This window comes from Eubalaena glacialis, chromosome 5, assembly GCF_028564815.1.
Source record: "Eubalaena glacialis isolate mEubGla1 chromosome 5, mEubGla1.1.hap2.+ XY, whole genome shotgun sequence".
Classification (NCBI taxonomy): domain Eukaryota; kingdom Metazoa; phylum Chordata; class Mammalia; order Artiodactyla; family Balaenidae; genus Eubalaena; species Eubalaena glacialis.
The window spans coordinates 100,559,072-100,583,513 of record NC_083720.1 but is presented as its reverse complement, the minus strand read 5'-3'; the positions used below and the strand labels follow the sequence as shown (position 1 = coordinate 100,583,513).

Sequence of the window (24,442 nt, the reverse complement as noted above, 5' to 3'; positions counted from 1 at the left end):
GCCATTTGGTCTTACTGTGAAAATATATCACTCCCTTATTTACTCAAGTTTTGTGGCATTCCAAGAGCTATATTCTCTACTTTCCTAGGAAAAGAGTAAAGAATTTCTTCATTGAAAGTGAGACAAATACAGTATGCTAACACAGATACATGGAATCTAAGAAAAAAAAAAAAAAGGTCATGAAGAACCTAGTGGCAAGATGGGAATAAAGACACAGACCTACTAGAGAATGGACTTGAGGATATGGGGAGGGGGAGGGGTAAGATGTGACAGGGTGAGAGAGTGGCATGGACATATATACACTACCAAATGTAAAATAGATAGCTAGTGGGAAGCAGCCGCATAGCACAGGGAGATCAGCTCAGTGCATTGTGACCACCTAGAGGGGTGGGATAGGGAGGGTGGGAGGGAGGGAGATGCAAGAGGGAAGAGATATGAGAACATATGTATATGTATAACTGATTCACTTTGTTATAAAGCAGAAACTAACACACCATTGTAAAGCAATTATACTCCAATAAAGATGTTTAAAAAAAAAAAAAAAAAGAAAGTGAGACAGATAGAGAAGAATCAAAACACCTTACAAAACAAATTCATGAACATGTTATAAACAAATGTTTATAATACAAAAAGAATGACAAAGAGCTGTATTACTACACTTGTTATCGCCTTGACTTTCTTGACTTTCCAGACTAGACCATTTTAAAAGCGTGGTTTCTATGTCTTCACAGCACTAAATGGGCCCACTGCTGTAACGTCAATGTTATTCTTGTTTGAAGAGTTTCAGTAGGAAGCAGCAGCTAGTAGGATAAATTCTATACTTCTCTTCAGTTTCTTGTGAGAAACATAATATGGTAGATGAATAATGATGAAGTTAATGTGGTGGCTTAGCTCTTTCTCAAGCTAATGACATAACCTCAAATAAGTCATCTAATTGCTTTGAGCTTCATGTGGGGAAAATAAGTCTAGAGGAATGCTAAGGTTTCCTCTAACTCTACTCATTCAGTTATTCTAATCATTGACTAATGTGATATGTAAAAAAAATTAAATGATATGAAAAGTTGACAAAAGTTACTCACCCCTGTAAATACAGCAACTTTACTGATCTCTGAAACAAATGGGTATGGCAAACTAAGAACACTGGCAAATGGCTCCACTTTTTTCTAAATACACAACAATGGAAAAACAATTATGAAAAATTCATTCAGCTTTTCTATATCTGAAATATTCACTGGTTACACTTTAAGGCATAAGAGATTATATTTCTTTTGTAAGAAATCCTAATAAAAATCTAAATCTCTCTCCCCAGCTCCATACTCCCGTGGCACTTGGCTTCTATCTCTACATCATTCATCACAGTCTCTCACATATTAAGAGATGTGTTTGCACAATCCATATCTTCCCCAGCACCTAGTACAATGCTTTCCACATGATGGATGCCAATAAATGTTTGCTACCCTGAATTAAATTCAAAAGAACATGTAATTTTTTTTTTATACCATCAAGTAGGACATGTATATAGCTATGCATATTGAACGATATCTAGCTGATCTGCTCAGTAGGTCACCCCTAATTTCCATCATTGGCTCTAAACAATCAGGTAAATCAGATGATATTAACTTTAAATTCAAGATAGATTGTCAAACCTGAAAGGCTCTTCTGAGTGGGTCTATTTTGAAATTACCTGGACCACCCACCACTTTCAGATATATTTGGGAAGCCAGTTGGAAAATCCCAAATAAATAATGGAATGCATTTGAGGCGCCCTAATACAGGTGGAGTTTCTACAGGGCCTCAGAACTAATATGTTCAGTCATTGGGTCAAGGACCTGTCTAGGCCTATGGCTCAGATCTCTTAGGGAGACATCACAGGGAATCAAGTTCTAGGCCCATAGTTCTGGTGCAGCCTTAAGGTCTGGAAGAAAGAGAAGAGTTGCTCCCTAATTAAAACTGATTGAAAGATTATATTTTTAGAAAAGCTTTGCATAGAGATAACCTTCTGAGAATTTCTTTTCAGACAAGAAGGCACAAACTCTTAAGCACACTTTATATCAGACATGCAACTCAGTTTTACTGACTGGCATTCCTTTGCCATTAACATGTCACAACTGACTTCAGTAAATTTTTCAATGGCAAGCAATCACAACAATAGCATCCCCTGGGGGAATGCTGGCTTGTTTTACAAGCACTCTATCAATAACAAAAAATGTCTCAGGAAAACAACTGTACCCTTTCAATGTTATTAGTTTACAAGTGGCTTCCATTTATGAAATAAAACCTGTGGTCCTACAAGACTTCGTTATAAACTACATTAATGGTTGACTGAGAAAGTGATTATCTTGGAAACTACAACATTTAAAAATAAAAGAACAGTAACACTATGGTATAAAATAAAATTACAACAGGGCTGGTATGAACTATAATAAATAAGAACTAAGAAATGAGACAGACCTTGGTTCAAATCCTAACTCCACCCCCTACTCTGGGACCTTGAGCAAGTTACTTCACTTGCTGTGTCTCAGCTTCCTCTTCTGAGATTATTATAGAATTAAATGAGCAAATACATGCAAAGCATTTAGCACTGTGGCTGGTACATAGAAAGTTTCCAGTAAATGTTGATCGTTATTATTAAACTCTTACCAAATCCTTCACTATCATCTCATTTAATCCTCACTATAACCAAATGAACTAATAAGCATTTTATCCCCCTTATAAAGAGAGGAAAAAACTGAGATTTAGAGAGGTTAAACCAGAAGCTCAAAGAGCAGGTAATTGGTGATGCCAGGATTCTGGCCTGTACTGTAACCCGACTCCAGAGTCTACGCTCTTAAGCACTATGCTGTACTGCCTCCTTCTACATGCTCAATTAATTGTTGTCGTTGAGGCTGTTAAATTGTATTCAAAAATACATACCTTCTAGTTTGACCAAAAAAAGACATTCTCAGAATAAAAATTAAAATATCATCGCCAAAAAAATTAGACTTCTTAAGTGAGAAGCTTATAAAATTTAGAGCTGTAATGGACCTCAAATCTAATCTAGTGTTTTTCCCACTTTTAGAATTTTATAAACAAGTCTTCCATGGAACTGCAATATATAAACAGACAAAGTAGAAAGGTTCTGGCTGAGATGAGAGTAAGGGGCTTGGCACCCCACCCAAACTTAGTCTCAACTTTAGGATTCTAAGGAACACATCTGAAGGCTACTAAGCTAATCCAAAGTCCTCCTTTACAGAGAAGGAACAACATACCCAGGCAGCCTAAGTCATTTTTCAAAGTTACAGCAATACCTCAATTAATTTTAACACTACTTTTGTTGAAATTTATACCAGCGACTTTCAGATGAAGAAGAGATATATGTTCATCAACTCTGCAGAGTACATTCAACATTTTATTTTATATTTGGAAAATTAAGACAAACAAACATATTTTTCAACATAAAGTTCAGAAAGAGCACAAGATTTTCTAAAAATTATTACAGGAGACAAAAATTGTTTAAATGAAGAAACAGCAATTCATTCAACCACTGTTCACAAATAAATTTTAATTGAGTCTACATACCTTCTTCCCCAGTGTCATATCCAGTGTCAAATCAAGATAGACACCTTGCTTTGGATTAGTAAAGTCCAGAACTTGAAATTTCTTAAGTAAGTGAATAGCTTTCTCCACCTCGTATATCTGCCTTGGATATAAGCATTTTAGGTAGACATCATCTTCAGGTTCACCTTCCATAAAGGGATATGACTTTATTTTTTCTATCTCATCTTTTTTCTCATCCGATGTTTTTTCTTTGGCACCTTTTTTTGTTTTCTTTGCAGGCCTTAAAAAAAGAAAAAAATTCAAGATCAGTTATCTCAATATGTAGTCCAAGAGACTTAAAAAAAAGGCAATGTACATTAGACCAAAAAAAGACAAAAGATAAAGTTTATTTTAATTCAAAAGCATAGATTATTTTACAGTTTTTCTAGTGCAACAAATATTAAGTGAACTTTTGAACTGTTTGCAATTGATACAAAGTTGGATAAGGCATTGATGTTGCTCTCCAGAAACTTAGAGGAGACAGACATGCAAAGAGATAATTTCAATATGATGTGGTAAATACTTTGAGAATGTTATCAGGGCCATAGGGAAAAGACATTAACCCAGCCTAGGAGGAAGGGAAGAGTTCTGCAAGAGATGACCCCAAAGTCAATTCTTGAAGGATAAGGAAGAATTAGCCCAGATATATACCCAAGAGAAATGAAAATATATGACCACACAAACACTTGTACACAAATATTCATAGCAGCATTACTCAAAAGAGTCAAAAAGTAAAACAACCCAGATGTCCATCAACTGATGACTGGATACACAAAATGTGGTATATTCATACAGCAGAATATTAATAGGCAATGAAAGGAAATGAAGCACTGATACATGCTATAATTTGTATAAACCTTAAACACATTATGCTAAGTGAAAGAAGCCAGTCACAAAAGCACCACATGTTGTATGGTTCCATTTATAGGAAATATCAAGAATGGGCACATCTATAAAAACTGAAAGTAGATTTGGTGGTTGTCTAGGGCCAGGAGAGAGGGTTAAGGAAAGGGGGAGCGACTGCTAATGGGCATGAGGTTTTGAGGGAAGACAATGAAAATGTTCTAAAACTGACTGTGGTGATGGTTGCACAACGCAGTGAATATACTAAAAACCACTGAATTGTACACTTTAAATGGGTGAATTGTTTGGTAAGTAAATTATATCGCAATAAAGCTATAGAGTTATCCAGGTAAAGAAACAATGTAATAAAAGTACTGAGGCATGATAAACAGAATGGTACATAAGGGGAGCTATTATAAGTTCTAGCTGACTAGAGCAGGGGTTGGTAAACTTTTTCTGTAAGGGATCAGAGAGCAAATATTTTACGGTCTCTTGTCTCAATGACTCAACTCTGCCATTGTAATGTGAAAGCAGCCACAGCCAATTCAAAAATGAATGAGTGTAGCTGTGTTCCAATAAAACTTTATTTATGAACACTGGTTTAAATTTTATAATTTTCATGTGTCACAAAATAGTTCTTTTTTTCCTTTTTCTTTCCTAATCACTTAAAAATGTGAAAAACATTCTCAGCTTATGAACTGTACAAAAATAGATGGCAGGCCAGATATTTTGGCCCCCTGGCCATATTTTGCTGACTCCTGAACTAAAGGTAAAGCAAAAGGCAGGAAACAGCAGCACATGAGGCTGGCAAATCTAGATCACAGAGGGCCTCCTCTAGAAGCAATGAGAAGCCACTGAACAGGAGTAGGATCTGTACTTCAGGTAGAGTATTCTGGCTGCAATATAAGGGATGGATTTGAAGGAAGCTAGATTGGAGACAATTAAGAGACAACTCGCTCCCTCTCTTCTTAAGGAGCCTGAACCAGAGCAGTGATGGTAATAGGCTGGACAGATTATAGAGATATTTTACAAGGTAAATATTGAAGATAGGGAAAGGGGAAAGAAAAGACTCTAGAATACTTCGTAGGGTTCTGGCTTGGGTGACTAGACATAGAGTAGTATCATTAACTAAAACCAGAAATAAAGAAAGCAAAACAGGTTTCTTATGAGGGAGGTAGTCACAGAGATGAGTTCAGTTTGGGGCAATAGAGTTTGGGTGTGGGGTTAGTTGCATCACTGGCCCCAATTCCTTACCCCCTCTCTCTATTCAAGTCCCTCTGCTAAGTGACTCTGCAGTTCCTCCCAATTAAAAGGGTGGAGTAGGGGCTTCCCTGGTGGCGCAGTGGTTGAGAATCTGCCTGCCAATGCAGGGGACACGGGTTCGAGCCCTGGTCTGGGAAGATCCCACATGCCACGGAGCAACTGGGCCCGTGAGCCACAACCACTGAGCCTGCGCGTCTGGAGCCTGTGCTCCGCAACAAGAGAGGCCGCAATAGTGAGGCCCGCGCACCGCGATGAAGAGTGGTCCCCGCTTGCCACAACTAGAGAAAGCCCTCGCACAGAAACGAAGACCCAACACAGCCATAAACAAACAAACAAACAAACAAATAAATAAATAAATAAAAACCAAAAGTAAGACAAATGCCAAAAAAAAAAAAGGGTGGAGTATATTTCTCAGTGCCTTGATTTGGTCATGTGACTAGTAGACCAATAGAATAAAGCAAAAGTGACAGTTTCTATGCTCTAAGCTTAAGGCATAAGAGGTTTCACCTGTTTCCACTTGTAAGTTTGTATTTCTGCCATTTTCATAAGAATAGGCCCGGGGTAGCCCAAGGCGGGAGGATGCGAGAAGTGTGAAACACAGGTGCCCCACAGAGCCCCTAGATTAGACAATTCTCAGCTGACCTGCAGCAGACTCACGGATGCACAGCAAGCCCAGCCAAGGTCATCAGAGACACCCATCCAAACCTAGCTTAGATCAGCTCACCCAGAGATGTGTGGGCAATGATAATTAATTATAAGGTAGTTTGTTACATAGCAAATGCTAACAAGATGCTTACAAACTAAGAAAATATGTTCAACAGAAAATTACAGGTAGGAGTTTGAAGTTAAGAAGTCAGAGCTAGAGGTGATATATTTTCTCAGCATTAATTCAAATCACACCTTTAATCTTTTAACCATAAAAGTTTTAAATCAGTGAAATAATATTTTAGAAAGACGTCTGGGTTCTAAGGTAGACAGAATAATGGCTTCCCAAAGATGTCCATATCTACCTGGCAAAAAGGACTCTGCAGATGTGATTAAGGTTAAAGAACTTGAGATGGGGAGATTATCCTGGACTACCCAGGTGGGCCCAAATCACACAGTCCTTGAAAGCAGAGAAACTTTCCCCTTTCTCATCCGCATCTGATAGAGATGGGAAGAGACAGGAGAAATTTATTGAGCATGAAAGGGACTCAATATGCCATTCCTAGCTTTGAAGACGGAGGAAGGGGGAGCCATGAGCCAAGGAATATGGGTAGCCTCTCGAAGCTGGGAATGGCAAGGAAACAGATTCTCCCCTAGAGCCTCTAGAAAGGAACGAAGCTCTGATGACTCCTTGATTTTAGTCCAGTGAGATCCATGTCAGAATTCTGACCTACGGAACTGCAAGATAATAAACTTGAGTTGTTTCAAGCCACGAGGTTTGTGGTAATTTGTTACAGCAGTGACAGAAAACTAATATGGGGTCCTATAAAATTTATGCAAAAGAAATGGATGACAGTAAAATGATATTTTAAAAAAGAACCTCAAAAACCAATCCAACATATAATTCCATTCTCACTTATAGCACTCGATGAATCCTTATTACCATAGCTAATAAGAGTATCCTCCCAACTAATAAGCAATTTGACTGAATAGCAGATAATGACAGTGCTCATTTTTAACAGGACACAGGTATCCTACCACTGGACTGCTGATAAGTCTAAGTAGGTGCCCGAGTGGATGATGCGACATGCCCCAATGGTACTTGGGAGTACACCACAAAATCCCGAAACCTTCCAAACTGGAGAGATCACATTTTATATTTAGTAAAAGAGCAGTGAGGCCAATAGAAGAAGGAGCCTAGAGAGCCTGTTTTAGTAATAAACTCTCTAAGATAAACAAAGGAATAAATATTGTAACTATAACCTACAGATTTACTTTATGTAAATGCTGATTTCACCACTATATTTTTAACCATGACTGAACCTGTCCATTTAATTTGCAATTAGTAATATGAAGTTCCCAGAGGCTAAAATATGATTTTTAAAGTAATAAATATTTGCAAAACCCAATATAAGACTGATACATAATGAGACTGAGTTGGGATATACAGCAGTTTACTTATTTATACTTTAGACCTTGTTTCACAAAATATTTGAGATGGTTCAGTGAAAATATTAAGTTACAAACAGAACACTATTTTAGTAAAAAAAAAAATAAAGTACATCATTATAACACAGAGCAAATAGGACTCTAAGGAAAGCACTGTCTTCCAAAATTAAAAAAAAACAAAACTGCAATTGAATAAAATCTGTCAATAATAATTAATTTTATAAACCCACCACCTGTTGTTTTCCATGACGCTCCAAAAATTGTCTGCCTTTATTCACAAGAATCACATCCAGAAGAACTCTGTTGTTCATGCAGTTATGTAAGGCCCTATCAGGAGAGCTTAAATACTACGATTCTCAGAGAATAAGATAATCATATTAGAAAGGTTTTGGGGAAGATGAGGGAGAAACACCTGGCAGTCTGAATTAGCGAGAACAGAATTTAGCTGTAGTTACCTGGGTAACTAAACCACACAGATTAAATGAGTAATAAGAGACTGTTTTCACGTAATAACTTTCTCCCTGCTTCACCTGTCTCCTACCTCCAAGAGCATGAAAGGAAAAAATAATTCCACGGTCATACCCAAATAAAACAAGATAAGAAAAAAAATCAGTGCTATAATCTCACTTCAAGATCCTTGAAGATCTGTGACCCCAGAGATCCAAGTCCTTTTAAGGCTGAAGAAGCCTTTACTTTGAGGAATTGGGGTGGAGGCAGGAGGGTACACAACCTCAGTCAAACTAAACTGAACTAAACAGAACTAAAGAGAAAATGCCTAGGGCATATAACTATTAATGGAACCCAATGTTTGGAATTCTTACTTCTCAGTGTAATCACATAAATAAAATCACAAACACCCACCTCTGATGCTGGTTTATTCATTAAACTTAAATGCAGGGACTTCCTGGTGGCGCAGTGAATAGGACTCTGTGCTCCAATGCAGGGGGCCCAGGTTTAATCCCTGATCAGGGAACTAGATCCCACATGCATGCCACAACTAAGAGTTCACGTGCCACAACTAAGGAGACCACCTGCCACAACTAAGACCCCAAGCAACCAAATAAATAAATAAATAAATAAATAAATTTTAAAAATAAATAAATAAACTAAATGCAGAAGTCCTGCTTATACCTAAAATGTAAAAACTGACAGAATAAAACCTAGTCAATAATAATACAAATAAAAGCTGGAAAGAGCATTAACAATGACAGAGTCAGATAAAATCACAACTTTTCTTGAACCCATCACAGAGCTGAGATCGTAGGGCAACGAAGTAGGTCTGAAATCTCCCCACAACCCCACTCCATATGCATACAGCCAGGAGAGTCTCACCTGTAGCAGAGAATAAGAGGAAGGCAAGCAGGCAGGAAAAAAAATCAGCTAAACTTTTAGCACTAACGTATAAACCCCCTGAGAGATCCAGACACAAGGGGAGTTCACACTCATTGCGTGGGCCTTTTCCACAGACCTCCACCAGATGCTCCCAGGAAAGACGGGAGCAGGCCAGGGGACTAGGGAGCCTCCTTCAAGGGTGCAGTATGGAGAAGATCAGCTACTACGTCCGGAAAGGCAAGTAACCCTGAAGCCCTCTAGGGCACAGGTAAACACCCACTGTATGTAGGGAAACAAAAGAAGAAAAAAAACACTAGAAAGAAGAAAAAACACTAAAACTTCTATCCTCGGGGGTAGGGCAGGAAATAGTCCTGAGTGCAGTATCATCTACCAATAAAGCTATGGAAGTGCCCAGACACTATGGCACAAGACCTGCAATAGATACATACCATGGGGGGAGGGAGAGAAATACTGAGAAAACCTCATCCCCAAGGACCAGCAACACTGCGCCTACTTAAGACAATGGCTGAATTTGGAAAACACAGAATCCCTCCTGCACCCATCACCAGCCTGACAAGCACTGAGTAATAAGCAACAGCAGTCTTCTACTTGGGGAGGAGCAAGGGTATGGAGAGTGACCCCCTTCTGAGGCATAGCTACACAGGCAAGGCTGAAAACTGAGCATGCAACAGCAACACTGAGGAAAACAACCTTCCAGCAACCCAGCCCCCACCCTAAGCACAAGGTAACAGTACAGAAATCTGAAGCTGGTGGTGGTAATCATAGCAGTAACAAAACCAAACCCCAGCTCAACTTTTGACTGGATTGACTTAACACTGTGACAGATGAGGCATGCCCATTTCCAGGCATAAATAGTATGTACTTTAGACTCAACTGTTTGAACAAAATATCTAGCAGTCAATAAAATATTCTGAGATACACAAAGAAGCAAGAAAAAGAACCTATTGTCAAGAGAGAAGCAAAACCAGAGTCAGAGATGCCACTGGCAAACCATGAGTATATGCACATACACGGAGAAGAGAGGAGATTCAGAGTGACAAGAGAGAAGAGAGAAGCAAGCACAAGCCCCTCTACCCTGTCTCAGATCCTGATAAAAAATCAGCCATGAAAAAACTATTTTTTTAGTATATTATAAAGTCAATACATTAAAAAATTAAAACCACAATTAAAATTACGAATACTATGATTCTCATCAAGCTACTGAATAACTCTCATTGTTAGACGTGGAAAAAATTATCTGCTAATAAATTTTCACAGTTTTTTTTTAAAACATGCATATTTCTTATGCTACAGTTTTTAGGTGAATGGAAGCTCCTTTTAAAATTGTACTGGAATAGAATATGGGGAAGACATCAAATGAAAAATTTCTATAGGATAAAAGAAAACAACACTTAAAGATAAAATATTCTCAAAATAATTTATGTCCCTAATAAACGAATACTTCCACAAAGCAGAAAGAAAAAGACAAACAGCCCAATAGAAAAATGGGCAAAAGATATAAATTAGACACACAATGAAGAAACAACAATAAAGACTGATGATATCCAGAGTTGTTAAAAATGTGGGCACACTCACTCACTGCTGGGTAGGGATGTAAATTGGTACAACCAATACTCCTCCAAATTCTCAAAAAGAATCCAGGTACTATTCAGACTCAAAGGAAGCCTCCATTCTAGCATCATTTCTGCCTCCTCTCTCTTAATCCTATATTCAAGCTATATCATTCACTTTCATCCTTCTGCACCAGTGAAATACCTTTCTCCCAATTCCCCTGCAAAATCCTATCTATCTTTCAAGACCCAGCTCAGGTCTTCCCTGGTGGCGCATTGGTTAAGAATCTGCCTGCCAATGCAGGGGACACGGGTTTGAGCCCTGGTCTGGGAAGATCCCACATGCCACGGAGCAACTAAGCCCGTGCACCACACCTACGGAGCCTGCGCTCTACAGCCCGAGAGCCACAACTACTGAGCCCACGTGCCACAACTACTGAAGCTTGTATGCCTAGAGCCTGTGCTCCGCAAGGAGAAGCCACCGCAATGAGAAGCCTGCACACCGCAACGAAGAGCAGCCCCACTCGCCGCAACTAGAGAAAGACCGTGCTCAGCGATGAAGACCCAACGCAGCGAAAAATAAATAAAATAAAATAAATAAATTTATTAAAAAAAAGAAAAAAGACCCAGCTCAAATACTTCTTGCCATATTCTCCTCCAGGAAGAATTAATTGACCTTTCATCTGTGATCCCACAGTACCTGGTCCATTCCTCTACTACAGCAGTTAAGACATATTATAGTGCAGATATGTGCTAATTTATAATGTATAAAGAGCTCCTACTAATCAACAACAAAAAAATAGGAATAGGACATGAACAGAAAATTCACAGTAAAGAAAATATAGATGGCTCTTAAACAGATAAAAAGATATACAACCTCAATAATAACAGTAATAAAATATAAATTAAAACCATGATGATACCATTTATTACCTATCAAATTGGCAAAGTTCAAAAATTTTGACTACATTGTATATGGGAAAATAGGCATTCTAACAATACTTTCTGATAAGGACATAAATTGGCAAGATCTCTATGAAGGCAATTTGGTATTACCTATCAAAATTATAAATGCACACATCTTTTGATTCAATTCTATTTCTGAGTTCATACTACAAATATATTCATAATATTTGACAAGATCTATGTACATGATTATTCAATGCAGGATCATTTGTAATAGCAAAAGGCAAATGTCTTTTGGAAAGACATTTCCAAAATGTGTTTCAATAAGGGAATGGTTAAGTAAGTTATGGTATATTCACACAATGAAATATTATAACCATGTTCACTGTAGCAATATATACAATAACCAAGACACGGAAGCAATCTAAGAGTCCACTAATGGAGATAAATGGATAAAGAAAATGTAATACACACACACACACACACACACACACACACAGGAATATTATTCAGCCATAAAAAGAATGAAATCTTGCCATTTGCAACAACATGGATGGACCTTTCTCTTATGCTAAGTGAACTAAGTCGGCCAAAGAGAGACAAATATATGATCTCACTTATATGTGTAATCTAAAAAAAAAAAAAAAAAATGCACTTACAGATGCAGAAAACAGATTGGTGATTGCCAGAGGCAGGGGAGTAGGGTGTAGGTGAAATAGGTAAAGATGGTCAAAAGGTACAAACTTCTGGTTATAAAATAAATAAGCCATAGGGATGTAATGTACAGCATGGTGACTATAATTAATAATACTGTAATGTATATTTGAAAGTTGCTAAGAGAGTAGATCTTAATAGTTCTCACCACACACAAAAAATTCGTAACTCTGAATGGTGATGGATGTTAACTAGACTTACTGTAGTAAGCACTTCCCAATATATACAAATATTAAATCATTATGTTGCATACCTGAAACTAATATATGTCGATCATATCGCAATTTTAAAAAAATGACTAAACAGCTCCATCTGAAACAATCTCCAAGATACACCGTTAAGTTAGAAGTAAGGAAGTGAGATGCAGACAGGGTGTATAGTTAGACAGGAAACTATTTTCCTCTACTCACAACAATTCTGACACTAAATGTGTGGATTTTTTTCCCCACACCCTCCAATTATCCAGCATCAGCTGGATAGCCTGTAATTCAACACAATTCTGACACTATTTGGATTAAACATCAGATCCCACAAGTTAAGGGTTCGGTCCCACAAGACTGCCCCTACTTCAGATGCCAATTGCAAGTCCGGGCCTCCGGTACTTTTGGTCAACAGCTATATATCGGGGGGGCCCCAGGACCTCCCTCCTCAGGCTTCATAATTTGCTAGAATGGCTTGCAGAACTCAGACAAAAGCTTACTTAACATTTACTGGTTTATTACATAAGAAATGATATGATAAAGGATACAGATGAACAGCCAGATGAATAGGTACAGGGGACAAGGTCCAGAAGGGTCTGGAACACAGGAGCTTCTGTCCCTGTAGGGTTTGGGTGTATCACCCTTTCAGCACGTGGATGTGTTCACCAACCCAGCAGTTCTCCAAACCCCATAGTTCAGGGATTTTTATGGAGGCTTCATCATGTAGGCATGAGCAATTATGAACGCAATCTCTAGCCCCTCTCTCCTCCCTGGAGGATGGAAGGTAGGGCTAAAAGTTCCAAGCTTGTAATCACAGCTTGGTCTTTCTAGTGACCAGTCCCCATACAGGAGTCCACCAAGAGTTGCCTCACTAGACAAAAAGACACTCCTATCACCCAGAAAATTAAGGGTTTTATGAGCTCTGTATCAGGAACTGGGTCAAAGACCAAATATTTTTGAAAAATGCTCCTAGCATCCCTATCACTCAGGACATCACAAGGATTTTATGAGCTCTGTGTCAGGAGCTGGTGGCAGAGCCCAATATAAATAGTTCTTATTATGTCACAGAATCCTAGCTCCAACACTTACTAGCTCTGTGACCTTGGTCAAGTTACATAGTCTATTGGTTCCTTGCTTTCTGCCTCTAAAAAAGAGCATAACAATGGCTTCCACATAAGGTTGCTGTAGGTATTAAATTAGTTATTGAATGTTAGTATTCAATACATGTGAAGTATTATTATAATACGTCATGCCTCTCCTTCAGGACTATCAGGTCAAAGAAGCAGAGATGATAAACTTTTACAACTATATATCCCTGTATGTCTTAACAGAACCAAGCATATTGGTTTTTTTTTTTTTTTAATTTATTTATTTATTCTTGGCTGCATTGGGTCTTCATTGTGGTGCATGGGCTTCTCAATGCAGTGGCCTCTCTTGTTGCGGAGCACGGGCTCTAGGCACGCGGGCTTCAGTAGTTGTGGCTCGCGGGCTCTACAGCGCAGGCTCAGTAGCTGTGGAGCACGGGCTTAGTTGCTCCGTAGCATGTGGGATCTTCCCGGCCCAGGGATCGAACCCATGTGCCCTGCATTGGCAGGAGGATTCTTAACCACTGTGCCACCAGGGAAGCCCCCCAAGCATATTGTTTTTTAATCAAAGATTTAAATGATAGCAAATGAAATAACTAAAAAAACAAAAACAAAACAAAAAAACTTACCTTGTAGCAGCAGCAAAATGTCTGTTGGGCACTGGAACGTATACAGAACAAGGATAAAGAGATGTCTGAGAAGCCATCTTGGAAAGACTATGCCTTTGATGATGTATCAAGACTTGAAAGAAAAAAAACATGTAAAATATTAATATTAATCACTACATACATAGTTTTTACATTCTCAGTGTTCTCTAAAACAAAAATATTCAATATTTGTGAGTTAACCACAATCTTTAAAAAGTGTAAAAATGGAAACTGTACTTCTTGAAACTAAAGCCAAGTAAACATATCTAATTGAAGAATTCTGTCCTAATTTATTTTTAACTTAGTCTAGTTAAGGCTCAACAAAGTATGTTAGTTCTATTATTATAGATTACAAATACGTATCCTGAATTTTTAATTTAAATTTTCTTCTTCTTCTTTTTTTTTTTCTTGTATAGATAATACATTCAAGTTGCCCAAGGTACTTCTGAAGGATAAGAAAGTGGAGGGTACTGTCTTACCAGAGGTCAAGACTTGTTATAAAGCTATGGTAATTAAGACACTTTGGTATTGGCACAAGTATAGAAAAATAGACTAATGAAACAATAAACAGCCCAGCAACAAACCCATGTACATATGGATACTGAAATATGACAGAGATGTTATTGCAAATCACTGTGCAAAGAATTCAATAAGTGGTGCTAAGACAAGTGATTATCAACAGGGAAAAGAGTATATTTAGATCCCTATTTCACACCACACACACACACACACACACACACACACACAATCAATCAAATCTAGATGGACTAAGGACTTACATGTGAATGGCAAAACTTAAAGGTTTTCAGAATATAGGAAAATATCTTTACGACCTTTGAGAAGGGAACAATTTCACAAACAAAATCCAAAAGCACTAACCAAAAAGTGACTACATTAGTGTTAAGAACACCTGTTTATCAAAAGATACTTTAAAGAAAGTGAAAAGACAAGCCAAAAACTGGGAGATTATAATAGTAACATACATACTGGACTAAGGATTAATATCCAGAATACATAAGATCAACCCAATTGAAAAATAAACAAAAGAGATGAACAGACTTCTAACTGAAAAGGAAATACAAATGATGTATAAACATATAAAAAAAGTACAGTCACATTAGTAATCAGGTAAATGTTAATTTCAACCACAATAAAATATCATTTTACGGTGCTACTTAAAGAGTGGTCTGTGAGCCTGTTACAGCCTATCTGTTACCAAATTAAAATTACCCCAGCATGTAAATCAAACACATCACTAAGTAAGTATATTATTTAGTGCAGCTGACAAATTTTTTTCCACAAGACTTTCTCAATGAAGAAAGAGTGCTTTGATCTTATTTTGGACAGGTAACAGTTTGTAGATGAGATAATTTAAGTAGCACTGTTTTACACGTAGCAAATTGGCAAAACTTTTTTTAAAAGTCCTGTATAGCTGAAAATATCACATAAGGATAAATTTTACACATAGCAGTTAAGAGCATGAATTGGAATACCGTCTTGGTAAACAATACGGCATTACCCAAAGAGGATGGGCACGCACACCTCAATGTTGCAGCAATTCTACTCCCGGGCATGTACCCTAGAGGAACTCCTGCACACGTGTACTAACAGACATGCACAAGAACGATCATCACATCGTTGAAATGGCAAAACTGAAGAAAAGAACCCAAGTGTGTATCTACAGTAGGATGGATAAATAATTTGTGGTATATTCCTATAATGGAAAGCTACAGGACTGTAAAAATGAATAAACTATATGCCATATATATAGATGGATCTTACAAACATAATTTGAGCAAAAATGTCACTGGCAAAAGAATTCATTTGGTATTATTTAAATTCAAAAACATGCATAAGTAATCAATATTGTATTTAGGAGTGTGTGTGTGTGTGTGTGTGTGTGTGTGTGTGTGTGTGTGTGTGTGTGTGTTAAAACTATACAGAAGGGGACTCCCCTGGTGGTGCAGTGGTTAAGAATCCTCCTGCCAACGCAGGGACATGGGTTCGAGCCCTGGTCTGGGAAGATCCCACATGCTGTGGAGCAACTAAGCCCGTGCACCACAACTACTGAGCCCACGCACAACTACTGAGCCCACGCACCACAACTACTGAAGCCCATGCACCTAGAGCCCATGCTCTGCAACAAGAGAAGCCACCGCAATGAGAAGCCCGCGCACCGCAACAAAGAGTAGCCCCCGCTCACCACAACTAGAGAAAGCCTGCGCGCAGCAATGAAGACCCAATGCAGCCAAAAAAAAAAAAAAAAAACAAACTATACAGAAAAACAATGGAGTGGTAAAATAGAAATTCAGGAAAAGTGCCTTACCTCTGGGGAAGAAGCAGATCAAATAAGACAAAGGCACTTGGGCCTTTGAAGGTATTGATAATGTTCTTTTTTTTTTTTAAGCTTACTAGTAAGTATCCAGAATTTTAAGTTATTATTCTTTATATGTTATAAATATCTTTTGTATGTAGAAATACTAGGAAAATATTTTTATTTAAGGATTACAAAAGAATATACAAAAGTAAAGTCTTCCTCCAACCCCTAAAACCCAGCTTCCATCCCACGTTAGTAATTTCTTATGCATCTCTCTAGAAATATTATTTCCCTACTCTTTTATTAAATGGTAGCACACTCTACTCACGGTTCTACACCTTTATTTTTCATGTAAAGGTATTAGAGCCCATTTTCACACATAGATATAGATGTACACACATTATTTATAAGAGATGTGTATATATAATCTCATGTATGCCTTTCATAAAGGTACATTTATATGTATATATTACAGCAATAATTTCATATCAGTTCATAAAGACTTCATCTCTTCAGGGCTGCAAAAGTACTACACTGGGTGGTTGTATCATAATCAGTGACCAGCCATTAGTTCCTTTATAATATTTTGCTATTATAAACAGTGCTGCAGTGAATGACCTTGTACAAACATCATTCTGCACACATACAAGTATATTCATAGGATAAATTCAAGAAGGGAATTTGCTTGGTCAAAGGATATGAACGTTTGTAATTTTGATAAATACTGCTCTCTACAATAACAGTGCCATATACATTTCAATCAGCAATGAAAAGGTTGCCTGCTTCCATACACTCATGCCAACACAGTATGTTACCAAACATGTTGATATTCGTCAATCTAGTAGATGAAAGATGGTATGCAGAGTTGTTTTAATTTGCATTTCCTTATGAATTAGGCTGAATATGTTTTCATGTTTGGTCATCTATATTTTCTTTTCTGTTTAATTGGGCTTAAACTCAATTTTGTTTTCTTTTTTTTTTTGGCTGTGCCATGTGGTTTGCAGGACGTCAGTTCCCCGACCAGGGACTGAACCTGGGCCACGGCAGTGAAAGCCCAGAATCCTAACCACTAGGCCACCAGGGAACTCTCTAAACTCAACTTTTTAAATTAGTGCTCTACAACTAGGTTTTCATGTAAAATAACTGTTAAAACCTAATATCTTAAAATCCACTCATTATATAAACCAATAGCATGTAAACTGTAAGACTTGTCTACACATCAAATGAATTCATTTCATGAGTTAAGTTTCCAAGTGCAAGGCACTGCGCATGCAGAAGAGCTACCGAGTCCGCACTGTGGTCTACAAGGCCCTATGTGAGCTGGCCCCTGCTATCATTCCATACCACTCTCCTACTGGCTCACTATGAACCTTCTTTCAGATCCTTGAATCCCTAGAGTCCCTCAAGCTAATTCCTCACTCAGGGCCTTTACAGTTAATGTTACATTTGACAGGGATGCACCAGCTCCATATCTTCCCCTGGCCTACTCCTTATCATCAGCTCAAACGTCATCAAAGCCACATGCTTAACAACTCAATTTCATCTCTAATTCTAATCTTCCAAAACAAAGTTGAAGTACAAGAAAACCACCAAAACTGTGAATTCTGTGAACATATGGGTCCGACATTTGGGACAGTATAGGAAACCTGTTTATTTTTGCCACACAAAAGCCACAAGAGGCTTTAATGGCTAGGAAAAAGAAGAGAAATAGACTAATGAGATCCAGTTCCTGACCTCCAGAGTCTCAAATTTAGTGGGCTATGCTGGTATGCAACAGTTTAAGAGGAGATTCTCCACATTTTTAAAGAAGCCAGCTATCTTGAAAAATCACATATGGTAAATGAAGGAAGAGCAATTATCCACTCAAGATTTGGAAAACACTTCCAAAAAATAATTCTAATTGTACTAAACAAGAACCCCACAACCTTGGCAGGATCCTCAAAATAATAATTCTCTTGAATACATCAATTGCAACCTGCTATAAAATACTCAACCACTACTTTCAGAATCCCCAGTCATGACAACCAGAAATTAAAATTTTCAACAGAAATCAAACTGTTACAGACTAAGAAAAAATAAACTACAAAAATACCACTACTTAAATAGCACTGCTAGGCCATGATATCTGTATTTTCAATCCTTCTGTAGTCAATTTATCTATCTGTAGTATTTTATTATATTCCTTTAATATATTTCTTCTCCTCTCACTCTTAGCAAATAACCTCAGTCGCTACTTCAGAGAAAACAGAAGGCCTCAGAACTTCCTCCACTACTTAGGAACCTAACTGAATCTGCACTCATTCTCAAAAGTTATCCTCACCCCTACCCCATGGCAATGAGATGGAAATAACTCCATCTCCTTCGCTAGCTGATTCTCTTAAACATGATACTGAAATGTTAGAGTTCCTCAGGGCTTCTCAACCTAACTCTACAATCTTCACTTTCCCCAGGAGATCTTATCCATCTAGTCTTTGCCTTCCCACCATAAGCACTGCAGTCCAGGCCACCATCATCTACTACATGGAACACTGCGACAGACGCAAACTATTCTACTACTCTTGGCCCTTTCCATTTCTTTTCCACCTACTAGTAAGAGGGATGATTTAAAAACGAAATCTCGTCATATCCTTACAACACTTGGATGGCTGCACCTTGCTCTCTGAATAAAGTAAATTCTTAAAAAGGTCCTCCATGAGCTGCTTCTATCCTATTTAGCGAGCTTCATCTAACACCATTCTCTCTCATGCTTGCCACACTTCAAATACACTGGCCTCCTTTGTTTCTTGAACACACCGTGGGTTTTACAACCTTCAGATTTTCAAATATAATCTTCCCTCCATCTGTGACATTCTCCCCTACTACTTCCCACTCCCCCTTCCAATAGCTAATTCGTAACTATCCAGTGATCTTTCAGGGACTCTGCTTAAGCTACTCCTTCAGAAAAGACTTCCCTGAAGACTCAGAATAGATTAAGGTCTCTCATATACACTCTTATAACAACCTGTACTTTTCCTTCACAGCACTCAGGACAACTGTAATTAAAAATTAATTATACAATGAATGTCCGCTCTTCAATAGATGATAAGTACCATGGCCAAGGAGTGTATATAACTTGTTCACTATTCTGTTCCTAACACAAAACACAGTGTTTGGCAAATGAAGACATGATAAACATCTGTTGAATGAAAGAAGGAAATGTCAACTAATGAGAGCAAAAACTGGATTCAAATTACTTTAATATTCATTACAACACATGGAAGAGGGGTGGCATTTTGTTGAAGATCCATGTATTCATTCACTCATTTATTTATTAGACAACGATTATGCCAACGAAACATGTGCTAGCACTGCTTTAAGTATTTAGTGAACAAAACAAAATCCCTGTCCTCACGGAGCTTACATCCTACTGGGGACAGACAATACTAACAAACATAAAATGGTACTGGTAAGAGGAAACCCACTGGGTAAAAGGAATTGAGAATCAAGGGGAAAGTGGGTTGCAGTTTTAAATAGGAAGGTTAAGGTAGGCCCTTTTAAAAAGGTGACATTTGAGCAAAGGCTTGAAAGAAATGAGAAAGTCAGTCATGCAAATATCTAGAGAAAGTGTTCCAGGCCCACTCCACTTGGGAGAAAAAGTCCTCCCAACAGAGGAATGTTCTTGGTGTGTTTAAGGAACAAAGAAGCCAATGTGCTATAGCACAGTGAGTGAGAAGGAGGGCAGCTGGAGAAGAACTCAGAGTGGTAAGCTGGGTGAATGGAGGTGGGAGAAGGTAGGCACAAAATGATATGGAAGACCCTAGGCCAGTGCTGTCCAATGGAATTATAATGTAAGCCACATGCATAACTTTAACTTTTCTAATAGCCACAATAAAAAAAAGGTGAAACAGAAATCAGGGAAATTAATTAATAATAAAAATTAACATATTTTATTACAGCTAATACCCCAAAATATTATCATTCCAACATGTTATCAATATAAAAAAATTATTGAGATATTTTACTTTTTCTGGTAATAAGTCCTCAAAATCTAATGTGTATTTAATACACTCAGGTTGGATTAGCCACATTTGAAGTGCTCAATTGTGGATAACAAAATGGACAGCACAGCTGTAGGCCATTCTAAGGACTTTAGATTTAGAAAAATGGGGAGGTTTTGCAGAGTTTTGAGCATAGGAGTAACATGATTTGATTTAAGTTCTTAAAGGACCAATCTGACTACTTGTTGAGAGTACACTGTAGAGAAATCTAGGTGAGGGATGGTAGTGGCTTGGAAGGTATTTGCAGTGAAGTAGTGAGAAGAAGTCAGATTCTGGATTTATTTTGAGGGTAAAGCAGAAAGGATTTGTCAACCATTTAATGTGAAGTGTGAGAAAAAGATGGGGAGTCAAGGATATTCTGAGGTTCTGGTCTGAGCAATTGAAAGGATGCAGTAACCATCAAATGAGATGGGGAAGGCTCCAGGCAATGACAATGAGTTTGATTTTAGACAAGTGTTAGGTGCTGATTAGATATACAAGTGGAGATCTAGAATAGAGAGATGAGTTTAAGAATCTAAAGTTCAGGAGAGAGGTCCTGATTGTAGATAATTTTGAGAACCATTAAGATACAGACAATAGTCAAAGCCACAAAACTTGGATGAGATCACTAAAAGAGTGAATTTAGATATAAAAGACATGAGGATGAAGGATGGAATCCTTGCTCCTGAGACATTCCAAGGTAAGAGACTGGGAAGAAGAGGAGGAACCAGCAAAGTAATGTGAGAAGTGACAAGTGAGATAAAAAGAAAATTAAGAGAGTGAGACATCCTGAGAGCCATGAGAAGAAAATGTGGCAAGGAGAGAATGATAACCTTTGATTCTCCTTCTGGTTCCTTTAGTTTGTCTAACATAATGTTATTTCTGTCATACATGAAGATAGTGCCATTAATCTCTTTTCAGTAAAGATATACTTTTTGGTTTGCTCACTTAGTAGTTATCAGGGTCTGTTGTGATCTCTTGTCACCCCTATCTTTTAAGCAACAACTGTCCCAAATAGGGAATGCTGGTCTTTACACTGAGCTTTCCTGTTACGAAGCTCAAAGAGAAGACTATGATGCTGTTAAAAAAAAAAAAAAATCAATTAATCACTGGCCTAGGAGTTAAGCTTCAGTCTTCCTCTGCCACTAAGTAGTTATATGAACTTGGCGACATACTTAACAGAATCAGTTTCTTCCTCTGTAAAATGGGGGTGTTCCTGGCTGCTGCCTCCACCCAAAAATCCACTATAATTAAATAACAATACGTATCACTGTACTTCAAAAACACAAAACAAAAAAATTTTAAGTATTGTACCCAAAAAGGGTTGTCATCCTAGCCAACAAATTAGACCTTATTAACTGCTGAGAAGAGTTGCTAGCAAGAAGTACCACGGAACTAGCCTCCAAATGATAAATGTTGATCCAAACTGGACAACATCTGGAAGTTTAAGAATTGGAATTGCTTGCAACGATGTGCTCCGAAAGCACCAAGCATTCTAAGTTTACGGATGTAAGCCACTAAAATATACCACCTTTTCCATTCCAGATCTCTCTTCACGTATCAAACTCTTTTCCCCCCGCAGCCCACATCCCCAGCATCGGAGACAGAACCAAGTCTCTGCCTCGGTCCCTACGGGTGGCTGGAAGGGTGTCAATGTATACCCACTCCCACTCCCGTGGACAGCTCCAGAAAGGAGTGAAACCTCTGATAAGGTCGTTTTTAAGTAGCAACGACCCTCTAGAGAACTTAAGAGTCCAGAAAGAGTAGAGGCTTATCGAGACCCCAGTGCAGACCCGCATCTAGGAGAGTCCGGCTTGCACTGTGCAGCCACAGAAGACCCGGCGTCAGAGCTATTTTCCCCGCAAGCCCAGACGACCCCTCACTTTACCTCTACCGAGGCATCTTACAGCTGCCACCATGTTAACCATTCCGGATTGTGTTGACGAAATTGGTCCCACGCTTCAACTTGGAAAGAATTTACAAAGGGTTCCTATCCGGAAATGGCGGCGGGGGAAGGGATTCGAAGGAGCAAGAGGAAAGGAGGTGGGACCAAAGTAAGCCTTCGAGCCGGCGTGGGCGGGCGCATCGCGCGGGTGCCTCGTTGCTGTGTTCCCCTTAGTCCTGCGTGCTGTGTAGGGCCCAGTGTTTCCTGGTTCCAGTTCGACAGTTCAACCATCTTCAGGGAAACCTGCCCTTCCTGGAAAGTACGGTCCTGTTGGCGATGCTCCAACTATTTTATTCCTTTTTTTTTTTTCTTTTTGATTCTGCAAGTGCACTCAGAACGATCATTTTATTAATAAATTGTGAGAGTACCCAGGAGAGCATGAAAAACAGAAAATCTGAATAATCTCACCAGCTTCCACCGCCACATTTCCAGCCTTGTAAAGACTTTAAAAAATTAACCAGGCTGTCCACTACCACCCAAGGGGGGTGTCCCACTCACTAACAAACTCGTTTGAACTCATCGCAAGATCAGCGAGGTTTTCAGTTAATCTGAACATTAAGCAGTTCTACATTTTCCCGCTGCTGACAAACTGTGCCATTAGGATCAACTGAATAATAAAACTTGACAAATTTATATAACACTTCTAGTTTTAAAATGGCAGATCTAAGACCTACGCACAGGTTATTCTGACCGGGGTGGGGGGGGGGGGAATATCAGTATCCTTTCCATTACGTCACAACTGTCAGTGTAGTTTATCTAAAACAAATCTGATCACGAATTATATCACTTCCCAGTTTAATATAAAACCCTCCCTTGACTACCTCGAGCTCGCTTCTGGCCTCCGCCTACCTCCCCGGCCTCAACCCACTGCCCACAGCCCACCCCCATTCAACCCCATTCACACACACGGTTTCTCACCTCCAGGCCTTTGTTCACTCTGTCCCCTCTGGAACGTCCTGTACAGTATCACCTCGGTAACTGTTTTTTTTAATTTTTTTTATTTAAGACTTCAACTCAGGGTTTATTCACTGATGAAGCCTCCCTCTTCCCTTCCCAGGCTGATTTATGGCCACCTCTTCCCCGTTTTGTACAAGGCTTACACCTGTTTTTGTTTATCTTTTTTTTTATACAATTTTATTGAGTTATAATTCACATACCATACAATTCACCAGTCTAAACTGTACAATTCAATGGGTTTTAGTATATTTATAGAGTTGTGTGACCATCACCACAATGTTATCTGTTTTTCTCAACTAATCATCTGAGCTCTTGGGGACAGAAATCATGTCTTACTCATTTTTGTAAACTCAGCACATACTACCTGCCTGGCACACAGGAGGCTCTCAACAAATATTTGTTGAATAAGTGAATGTTATACGCACACATGAATTATTGACTCGATTAGAATGGCAAGCTTGCAAATTTGCTTCCCTGAAGCTGCCCATAGGACTGGATCAAAGTAAGATTTTCACAAATGCTTTATTTTGTATTTGTATACTGTACTCATCTACATGAAGTATAAGATTTCTAATTTATTTGCCTGCCTTGCCAACACCTAAGCAGTTACTTCAAAAGTTCCACACCCATTTATGGCTGTTATACAAAAAAAATTAGAAAAAACTGAATCTACCTTTATAACTTTCTTTCCTGTCTCCCTCCTTACCCTTCCTCCCTTCCTTTCACAAATACATGAGTGCCTGCCATGTGTCAAGCAGTGTGCTTGGCTATGCACAGATATGGTGAATAAAAGAGCCGTTGCTCTCATGATACTTAAAAATGAATTTCACGTAAGGGTAAATGCCAGAATTAGAGCAAGTTCCCTTAATTTATCTCAGACAAAAACCAAACATCCGGATTAGAGATTCTGGTCCTTAGACTCTACATCTCTTCCTTTTCGTAGTTGGGATCAGTTGGCCCCCATGTGTGTTCTTCT

At 38.5% G+C, this 24,442-nt stretch overlaps 1 protein-coding gene across 1 annotated transcript in view; it reads right to left on the bottom strand.

The window, feature by feature from the left end:
* MRPL1 (mitochondrial ribosomal protein L1) overlaps positions 1 to 22,552 on the bottom strand; it is a 57,017-nt gene extending 34,465 nt beyond the window's left edge. Inside the window, exons 1-4 of the mRNA XM_061191513.1 lie at positions 22,453 to 22,552; positions 14,214 to 14,325; positions 3,559 to 3,817; positions 1,080 to 1,163 (exon numbers count right to left, since the gene is read on the bottom strand). Of these exons, the coding sequence (XP_061047496.1) occupies positions 1,080 to 1,163; positions 3,559 to 3,817; positions 14,214 to 14,325; positions 22,453 to 22,492 (495 nt within the window). The 5' untranslated portion in view covers positions 22,493 to 22,552. The remainder of the gene's footprint in view (positions 1 to 1,079; positions 1,164 to 3,558; positions 3,818 to 14,213; positions 14,326 to 22,452) is intronic.
* Positions 22,553 to 24,442: the final 1,890 nt, after the last annotated feature.